This window comes from Osmerus eperlanus, chromosome 20 (assembly GCF_963692335.1).
Source record: "Osmerus eperlanus chromosome 20, fOsmEpe2.1, whole genome shotgun sequence".
Lineage (NCBI taxonomy): Eukaryota > Metazoa > Chordata > Actinopteri > Osmeriformes > Osmeridae > Osmerus > Osmerus eperlanus.
In genome coordinates, this window is record NC_085037.1 from 8,640,139 (window position 1) to 8,651,082 (window position 10,944).

At 45.2% G+C, this 10,944-nt stretch overlaps 1 protein-coding gene across 1 annotated transcript; it reads left to right on the plus strand.

The window, feature by feature from the left end:
- Positions 1 to 291: 291 nt before the first annotated feature.
- Positions 292 to 7,669, plus strand: maneal (mannosidase endo-alpha like). The gene is made up of 4 exons (XM_062446132.1): positions 292 to 1,699; positions 1,876 to 1,985; positions 5,451 to 5,527; positions 6,544 to 7,669. The coding sequence occupies exons 1-4, from the start codon at positions 1,201 to 1,203 to the stop codon at positions 7,178 to 7,180; spliced, it is 1,323 nt and encodes a 440-aa protein (XP_062302116.1). The 5' UTR covers positions 292 to 1,200; the 3' UTR covers positions 7,181 to 7,669.
- The last annotated feature ends 3,275 nt before the right edge of the window (positions 7,670 to 10,944 follow it).

Consider the following 10,944-nt stretch of genomic DNA (forward strand, 5'->3'; position numbering starts at 1 on the left):
TAACTAATAATAGACTACGTGCCTTTTCTAAATTAGACTAACTATTCAACTTTCATATTTTCGCCCAATTGCCAATTGGTCAGTTATTAATAACTAACTCTATAAAGTGCATTTCTTGTAAAGAAATATAGAAAGGCATTGCCCTGGCCCTGGATATTAAGGCAGGCGTGACTACCGACTAGCCTTGGAGTGTAAACAAAGGCAAGCATCATTTGTTTTCCACACGCGCTGTACTCCTTAGCTCTACTTGAAGTTAATCCCACCCACTTTGGCTCGCCCCTGCATCGCACATCTAACAGCAAGGGTAGCTTGCTCTGTGTGGCGACAAAACGATCAATATAACGCGGTCTGCGTAAAAGTTGTAGCGTCTGCCTTAAACGGAAGAGAAATCAGTCGCAAACGCACATCAACCTCGCGTTATCAGCCGGCGATGCCTTGGCCTACTGGCGGTTTAATGCATTTTAGAATTGGCTCGCGGAAGATAAAACTGAAATACACAATCCAGTACCAATAACAGGGACACGAAGAATGGATGCCAGACGCAGCAGTCAGACAGAGCCAGAGGAAGATAAAGGTAGGCTACCACGCTGCTGAACTGGAAATGGAAACTAACGTGATTGGCTAAATTACGAAAAGCATAGGCACATACATAAGTGTGCATTCAAGAACACTGAGAATATTTATTTTCGAAGGCTAGCGCATTAACGACGCCGCTTAGTTCTCGCTCTCTCCATCGCAGTGGAATTTAGCGGTTTAATGGTCGAGAAACTGAAAACAACGTGACAACAATGCTCCGAAATGGAAAAACGAATTGAGGAAGGGCGTCTTTATTGCAATGCAGAATGTCTGAACAATAATAAAACATGGGCAGTGTAGTAGGGAAATGATCTTTGTTCGCTAGGGTCTAGCTCTTCCTGTTTGGAGTGACATGGCTCCACTCCATTTGAAATAGAATTTGAAATCGAGCCACGAACACTGTCACTCTTAACTCTTCGTCTGAACGCACAAACCATCACACTGGCATAACGTACAATTATGTCATGTTACCTTTGACTGTATTTCGACGACCACACGAGACTGACATGCAAGGGGAATAGGCTAGCCTAGTTTGAGTAAAACTACAACAAAAAAAGGTTCGACTGTTCATTCGGCTACCCGACGTTGCGACGTTCTACTTTTCCAGGACCATAGACAGCGACAATGACACGGTTGCGCAAGAAAGCTTTTATAGCACTTTTCCTATTTACGCTGTTTATTTTCGGGACTATGATGGGCCTTAGAACGTTGAAGCCGAGTGATGGATTCTCAGACCTTGCCCCGGGGATGGAGTTTGGAGGAGAGGGATCCGATAGGAGGCGACCGGTTCCAAACGGCGTGGTAGTGTCGCCCGGCCAGTCCCACTTGAGCGATACCAAAGTGGTTTTCACAAAATCGGACCGTGATTACAGCATATTCTACGATGTACACATATTCTATTACCTGTGGTATGGCACACCACAGATGGACAACAAATACATTCACTGGGACCACGTCCTGGTGCCGCACTGGGACCCGAAGATTGCTGCCAGCCACGCACAGGGAAGACACACACCTCCTGAAGACATCGCCTCTAGTTATTACCCCGATCTGGGTCCATACAGCTCCAGAGACCCCCGCGTGCTGGAGTCGCACATGGCGCAGATTGAAGCAGCGGCAGCAGGTATTTTACTGATAACAACGCAACACTCTTACCCACATATTTTTGGTATCATAACTACCATTATATTTTCTCGTGTGGTGCATTCACTAGTTACACAATATGTGTCCTCAGAATTGGATTGTATGATCATATGATATAACTTCATGCTTTTCTGTGAACCCCTTCTGTGGTTGTAGGTGTGCTGGTCTTGTCGTGGTACCCGCCAGGAGTGGCAGACCATCACGGGGAGCCAACTGAGGATCTGGTGCCCGCTGTCATGGACGCTGCCCATAGGCACAGCATCAAGGTAACTGGTGAGAGAACCGGTATGTTTTTCCTTTCTGCCGCTTTACTGAATGAATGGCTGGCAGTGGTAGTTGCTTTGATGCTATTGCTGCAGTTTACATGCACCCACACATCTACTGTGGCCTTAGTTAGTTCTTGGTAATTGATGCATTTGTAATCAGTAATCAGTTAATAACGGATGGCCTTTGTAACTAAATGATCAAACTCGTTTTTGGATTTTCAAAAATAGTATGCATGTTGCTGAATCTGAGAGTGTGGGTGACACTGAGAGTGTCATTGTCTGTCCAGTTTCCGAGGTGTCCAAGGTATTTAAAAGTAGATGGAAAACAAGAAATGCATGTGCTGTCAAATTTGATCTTTTAACCCATTTTCTCCATCCACTTTGCACGTTATAGATACAAACGCATTTCTCCAGCTATCGCACGTCATTCTGTCTTTCCTGCAGTTTGTTTGGACTTTGAATTTGGATTTAACCATTGAAAGACAACAGTGGAGTTCCAGTGGACTGTGTCTGTTGAGAACTTTAGAACTGTTTAAGGTTTTCTAAGGAACACAAACACGTTAATGGTATTGCATTGGCTTTGAAACCGATTTCCCTTCTTCTATCGCAGACAAAACAGAACAAGAAGGTCAGACACACCAAAAGCCAAAAACATGCTGAAGGTGCCTTTTACAAGATAGTGCAAGGCAGGCTCAAACCCAGGAAGCAGATTAAGCACAAGAAAGCAAAGAAAGTCTGTTCTTCCACTTTCATTCCATCTCTTCTATGATTGGTTTATGATCATAGAAAACTAGCTCAGGCATTTCTATTCAACAAAGAATGATCAGAAATAGGTCTCAGCACAGCTTACACAACTGCTGCCAGGGATGACCCAAGGGCTAATGCCTCAATGTTCCAACCAGTGGACTAGAACTGCCACACTGAAAATAAAGGTTTAGGTGTCTGGGATTTGTGTGCGCTTGCTTTTGTGTGTGACAACATGCGTGTGTTTTTCTATGTGTGTGTGGTGTGGATGCGGTCTTCAGGATGTTGTCTGCACCTAGGTGCATAGGTGCCTTTATTCTTTAGATTGTATAATCATTAAGAGCCTTTATCAGAGTCACTCCTCGGAGACATTAAAGGAAGGTTCCATAGATGCCTCAGCATTTTAGAAAGCTCCCAGCGAAGAAAGACAAGCTTCATGGGGGGTCAGATGGCTGAGCGGTTAGGGAATTGGTTAGGGTTAGGGAATTGGTTAGGGTTAGGGAATTGGTTAGGGTTAGGGAATTGGGCTGTTAATCAGAAGTTTACCGGTTCGATTCCTGGCTGTGCCAAAGGACATTGTGTCCTTGGGAAAGGCACTTCACCCTACTTGCCTTGGGGGGAATGTCCCTGTACTTACTGTAAGTCGTTCTGGATAATAGCGTCTGCTAAATGACTAAATGTAATGTAAATGTCATTTCACATAGATTGTGATGTATTTTTTGTGTCACATTGAAAAACCTACATGTTTCAGGAAGGTGTTTGTTCCCAGCAGGTGCAGATGTGTGCATCACAGCACATTCAAGCAAAACGCTCCATAAATATTTTGGACCTGTTTGGACATACAATAGTCACTCTTTGACTTACTGTCAGAAACATCTCAGTCAACATCCGATAGTTTGTAGGTGGCTAAACATAAGGACCTCAAGACTAATGTAAGAGTCTTCCACCATCAAACACGGTCCATGTGAACAGTCCGTCCGGCAGCCCCCCCCCCCCCCCCCCCCCTGGGGTGTAGTCAGCCGTAGAGGGACAGATTGAACAGTATTTCACCTCCACGCTCTCTCATAATTTCAAACCAGCCGAAGCAACTGACAGCCTGAGAGCACCCCTCCCCTTGCCCCCCGCACCAAACACCGCCGGGTTGCCATGGAAACTGTTTATGAAGACCTTGGAGCCTCTTTTCAGAGAGGAAAGAGAGAGAGTGGGTGTTTTTTGGCTCTCTGCTCTCTCTCACACACACACACACACACATTCTCTTTCTCGCTCTTCCTCTCTCCCACTCTCTCTCCCCCCACCACGTTCATGGTTCGACAGCTCTGTCAGCGGTGGGCTGTTGTCGCTGAGCTTAAACAGATTTGTTTGTGGCCCGAGCAGACAGCCTTGGCAATGTTCCGTGGGTGGGAAAGGGCATCCATCACCCAACCCTTAGCCCTGCCACTGTTATATTGATGCCTTATGTCTAGAATGTCTAGAAGCTTGTGGATCCTTAGAAGCAGTCAGGGACTTGTCTGTCAAGGGGCAGAGTCACTCAAAATAAGTGAAAGACCTTCAATAATGCCTTTGAAATGAAAACATTTAGCCCGCAGTTGAAGTGCATTGCAGGGGAATAGAGAGAGAAATGAAATATAGAATCAGATGAATAGTAAGTAAGTAAGTAAGTAAGTAAGTAAGTAAGTAAAGTTTATTTGTATAGCACCTCTCGCAGATAAAATCACAAAGTGCTTCACAACAAAATGCAATATAACACTACAAATAAAGAATACAGAACATTTAAATAAAAATAGAAACATGACAGACAACCATAAAAACCCCTCAACTAACTAAAAGCCTGCTTGAATAGCAAAGTCTTGAGTTGCTTTTTAAAAGCTTCGACAGAAGTTGCACACCGTAGAAAGGGAGGCAAGGCATTCCACAACCTAGGGGCCACTGCTCGGAATGATCGATCCCCTCCAGTTTTAAAATGGGTACAGGGAACCACTAAAAGCTTCTGACCCAATGACCTCAAATTACGGGTGGGGGTATGAAGTTGTATTAAATCAGAAATGTAGGGAGGAACTTCTACATTCTCCGAATAGAGGCCCTTCTCGATGGATAGATTCACATGGGACGTGATGCAGGGCAGTGTCTGGCCATTCCTCTCTGCCCCTCTGCAAGCCCACTTTCCTCAGAAGATGGTCCCATCATATTGCTATTCTTTAATGTGAGCCCCAGTGTGTTACTCTGTCTCCTTCCATCTTCAGACAGGCCTATCCTGGACCCAGTGTTGCTGAATTAAGTTTGATGACTTACTTCCTGGTTTCCAAGATTGCTGATGGGATTCTATTCTTACAGGATTCTCTTATCTCTTTTTTCCTGGGTTCGGTACCTGTGACACGTTCAGTCTCTCAGGATCAATACACCGTTTTCGATTTGTTCCTCGAAATAACAGTTCTTCAAGGACACTGGAGTGTGTGGCATTTGAGACACCCCTATAGGCTTACATGCATTCTTTGAGGAGCAGCTCCTTCTAACATCATGTAACGGAGATGGTGTTGCTGACCAATCTGGATCATCCCAAATTCTGCTCGTGCTTGACCAAGATGTCCTGTTCAAGGAAATGCGAGAATGCGAGAGTCAAATGCATTCTCCTTTCATTTCCTAGACAATATGTAATCATGTGGATGTGCTGTGATGAGAGTGTCCTCTGCTATTTCACTCAAGTGTTGTGTTCTATTTTCACAGGTGGCGTTTCACATCCAACCTTACAAAGGACGGACCGACCAGAGCATGCATGACAACATCAAATACATCATTGACAGGTATGTTGTTCTCCCTCTCCCATCACCTCCTTGTCGTGCCTCCAACCTTTCAGTTCCTCCCTCTCTTCCGCTAGCCCACCTCGTTCTGTCCTCCTTCCTCCTCTTTTCCCTCGATCTCTCTGTCTTTTTCTGCTCTTTCTCCGTCTAATTTTTCTCTCTCTTTACACCCCTCCTCTCCCTCACTCGCCCCCCCTCTCTCCCATTCAATCATGCAATTTAAGACTTTCTTTTCATCCACCAGCTGAAGTGCAGGGCTCTGATTTCCATATCAATTACCGCTGGTTGAAATGTGATCGCACTTAAGGGCAGAAGGAGGTGAAGGAGAAGGAACAGGTGGTTAAATATAGATATCTGTTCCATGATCTCTCTCTAATCACTCTGCAGGTAGTCTACCCCCATACCTAGCTACACTTTTACCTTGATTGCATATTAGTACTCAGCTGGAGCGACAGGATATTTTGGAGATTGAATGTATTTCAAACATTGGCCCTGAAGCAGGCTCCAAGCACAGAAAGACAAATAGTCAATGTTCCAGTCAATGAGCCGTTATAGGGCAATCTGTCAAAACAATGACCCGACACTGAAGTATCCCTAGTATTTGCCTGCTTAAGGATGATGGGTGGTGAATGTGTCACAGCCAAGCTCAGTGAGAATTGATGGTCGTGATGGAAGCCTTGCGTACCTCGAGTTTGCTCAGCTAGATATTCCTGCCAGCCAAGCAAAGACCCACTGAGCTGACCATCTGCCATTAAACGAAGGCAGAAATACAGGAAAAAGGGAGAGAGAGAAAAATGGTGCGAGACAGAGAGCGTGAGAGAGAGCATTTAGAATCATATATCTACCCCATGCTCTCATCCCAAGCTTCCGCTTAAGAATAATAGCACCATTTCACATGAAAGCATTCACTGTGAGCTGGCATGCAGCCAGTTTCAGAGAGGTCAAGTTGGCAGAAATGCTACCGCTCAGCAAATGTGGAAATCTGAATCCTCGACTGAAAACACTATCCTCTCTCGCAGGTACGGGAAACACGGCGCCTTCTACCGGTTCAAGTCCAGCGCCGGGCAGATTCTGCCCCTCTTCTACATCTACGACTCCTACCTGACCCCTCCTGAGACTTGGGCGGAGCTTCTGACCTCCTCGGGCTCCCACACCCTGCGGGGCACGCCCTACGACGGCGTCTTCATTGCCCTCATTGTGGAGGAGCGCCACAAGCACGACATCCTGGCCAGCGGTTTTGACGGCATGTACACTTATTTTGCGTCCAACGGCTTCTCCTTTGGCTCCTCCCACCAGAACTGGAAGGCCATCAAAGCGTTCTGCGATGGCAACAACCTGCTGTTTGTCCCCAGCGTGGGACCCGGGTATGTGGACACGGCAGTGCGGCCCTGGAACAACCACAACACACGGAACCGTGTCAACGGTCGCTATTATGAGACCGCCCTGCAGGCAGCCCTGTCCGTGCGCCCGGAGATTGTCACCATAACCTCCTTCAATGAATGGCACGAGGGGACGCAGATCGAGAAGGCAGTGCCGAAGAAAACACTGATAAGGCTGTATCTGGACTACCAGCCCCATCGCCCAGACCTGTACCTGGAGCTCACCCGCCGGTGGGCAGAGCACTTTAACAAGGAGAAGGACAAGTGGCTCATGTAGGCTCGGGAACGGTGTTCTGGAGGCCGGACTACTTCAGTACATGGAGACTGACTGTGGTTTTTAAACCCTTTGGATGGCCCATTTTTCTCGTTCCACATACTCCATGTTCCGTCTAGCCTTTGTTCCTCTCAGTACCAATTCGAAACATTCCAGGCGAGGAGGAGTGGAAGGGCCGGGGCGGGCTGCGTCAAGGGAGTGCTTTCTCAATGCTTTCTCATGATGAACTCTGAACATTAGAATGTGGATAATCTGTTTATTTTGAAGAGTATTAGTCACATTTTTGTTTTTAGTTTTAACGAGTCATGCTGGGAGAACAGGGAGTGGGGAACCATCCTCAGCTGTTTGAAGCTGCTTGAGGTGGGGGACTGTGAGGAAGTAGTCCGCCTCGCCATGTAACTTAGCTCTTCTGTTGCTGTACTGTCTCCTATCTCCTATTATTTCTGTATTTCTTTCAGATAATGACAAATAAAGATACTGTGTTCAGTCTTGTTTGAGGCTATGTGGTTGGCTGGAAAGAGAGGCATAGATATTAAAGAATGTTCCGCTGCAGATGCAAGGTTAACTGGCCACCCGAGTTGACAGAGAGTTATGCTTTCAGAAATGCTTTCACATGTAAATTTAAGTCATTCCGCTGGACCACAGTTATCCATCTCAATCTACGGAGACATAATTTTGTAAAAGCGCAGCTCAAGGGAGCATCAGAGCTGTGACAGCAGTTTTAAGACTGTGAGCTAGCTGCGGGTCTCCACACAGAGAAACACTATCACTCACTGTGGACTCACAGACCCTAGCATCGCTACTTGGCAAATATCAGCATGACAAACAGCGGGCATTCTCTCCAACCTAGTGCCTATACTGAATCAATTCTGTGGGTCAATAAGAAATGGTTGGGTCAAGTCTGACCCCAAATGCTATTCTGTGACGACTGCCATCACAGTCATCACTGATTTTGCTCAGGCAAATCAGCCTTTAGCAACATAGAGCACACACACATTGTTAATCCCCAGCTTCACAAAGCTCTTGGGCCTGGAGGCCCTGGCCTCCTAATCATGACAGCTGATCTTCGGTCTCAGGTGACAGATTGCTCTCACCTCAGAGACATACTGCGGCTGTAGGCATTGCACTGTGGGAGTACAGCGATGGTTATGAGATGCGGCAGATGAGAGGGTGAGAGACCAAAAAGTTGTTGTTTCTCAGAAAGCCTTTACATGCTTGATTCCAGTCTCACGCTGTGTCCTGTTGGGCAAGTCCACGCGATGGCAGGCTCGGACCGAGCACTAGAAACCGATGTTTTGAGTTTTGGCTCCCTTAAGAATATTCAAGTCACCCAAAATTTGGAACCCAAATGGACAGTGACCGTTTAAAAGGGAAAGCAGAGCAAAAGAGTGAGAGAGGGATGATAAGATCTGAACAAGTTTGAAGAGCAATCCAGCAATGCAATACTCAAGCACTTAAAACCAAGTCCATTTAGTTCATTCATAATTCAGAACTAGAGGAGACTGAGTGGACTTTTAAAAAGTCACTTACCTTTTTTCTGTGATTCAGCATGGGTTCCCAAATGCATGCAGGAAGTCCATCTGCTCTCACGGGCAATTACGGTCCCCACATTTCTTCACAACACTTGTTTTTATTTCCACAATTATTTTATTTTTTAAGACAGACCATGTCAAGTGATTGCAGAGTTTCTGACAGCTGCAATTTTTCGTATTCTGCGTAGTCAAACTGTAACCACCCGCATTGTTTTTGCTGGAGTCAACTGATTTCAAAAGGCCCTAGAGACTGTTAGCTAAACTGTTAAGAAACTGCCACTAGACATGCAATTAATCAACCCACATGGTTGGGCTTCTCCCCACCATATGAGCTGTTATTATACTGTATGTAGGTCTGAGATCACAAATGGTACTTTTAATGCTCATGTAAAAAATATAAACTAGTTCTTTCAAAGTGAATGAACATACTGAGATAAAATCCATATTGACATTTTCAAACAAGGTACAGTGTTCTCTAAATTGTATGTTCACAGTAGTTGAACATACAATTTAGAATATAATTAAGGACAAATACCAATACCTAAAGGAGCTAAAAACATCCAAGGCAATATGCCTTAATGTCTGAGAACTGGGTGAGTAAGTGATTAAACCCCGTTTCCATATTTTTAAAGAGTGGTGTTATTACGAGAGAATGACAAATAGGAACAGCCACATCCTGCCTGGTGTTATTTAGCATCTCAAAAGGCTGACAGCCTAATAAAATGTGCACGGGCGTAGACTGATAGACTGTTAAGAACATTTGAGTCCAAATAAAGGTATTCTCACGTTACAATGTGTTGAACAAAGCGAAACATACTCGCAAGTCAATGCACGGGATAGTAAAACCATTGAAACACAACAGTTAGGCAGAAGAGGTTCAGACAAATAGACTCGGCTGATGTTGACAGACACAAAACTGCAACGTTTTACACGACACACACCTCTCAGCACACATGCTGTAAACCTCCAGACAGTGCTTTCAAATGTCTTGTATTCACATTCATAACACATTCACCGGCTTGCCAGTTCACTGCAGGCCCAAAGAAATCGTAGACCAAAAGAAAAAGTTGTAAAGGTTTCTCTTATATCAGACAAAAGCAACTAGACGGATTAGAGTGCATCCGTTGGACCATGTGTGATCTCAGCACTTCACTGGCTGTGGATAAATAGCCTAATCAGGATGTGCTGACAGGGCATTTGGAGAATAAATGGGACAATAAGAAACAAGGGAATTAAGCATTGCTGAGGCCCAGAGTTGAAATAAACTGCACCGCCACTAACCCAGCGAGTCTGACTCAGCTGGAGGAGCCAGACAACATTAGGAATACTTGATATAAACCCACAAAGAGGAAGCAATCCTCTGTTGGTATCTGCATCTCTGTAAAAGGGCTTCAGCCTCAACACTTATGCAAAGACTAGAAGTGAGAATTTGGAGGTTGGAGAATTGTGACAGTAGAAAAATTACTCCACACTGTCTGTGAACTGGAAGAGGTCATACAAGTGTGTGTGTGTGTGGGGGGGAGCTGTTTAGTTACACAGACGAACAAGCTATAGGTTTTTCTCCCATCCCCTCCTCTTTCCTTGCTGCCCACCCAGTCAGATCTGAACAGGGCCAGGCTGAGTCACACCACAGGATGTCAACTGCACTGTCGACAAACAGCCTGAAAAAGATTTTCACCTGTAAGTGCTCTACCAATGTACAAGCAGAAAACACAAAACCTGACAGAAAATCAGTATTTATCAAGTCAAAATAGCAAACATCCGAAGACTGAGTTACAAGCAAACAAAAACCCAAAACAGACAACAGAGCAGCAGCTTGTCAGCCTCACAAGCAGCAACATCTTGTCATGACATTTGCAGAGACCTTGAAAACATCATGAGTCAGTAGCTCCAGAGGAGCCTGATGAAAGCAAACAGGCGCTTCCCGGCATGCGCTGTGGCAAAGTGTTTTCTCACCGCTGCAAACCAATTCCCTGCCCTGTCTGTTTCTCTCTCTCGTGATTTCATCATCAGGGTTCGCTTTTCTCCAATTTCCCATATTTTGATTTTAGCGGCATAGTTCGCTTTTTCCTTCCCCCACCCCCATCTTAAATGTCTCCAAGGACATATCACTCTTTTATTCAATTTTCATAGTATAAATCCCTCTATAGAGTATCACAAGTGGTAGTGCATTCATTCATCCCACCTGCATTATATAATTGCTGTGAGAGACACCAAAGTGGTGTTATTCATTTG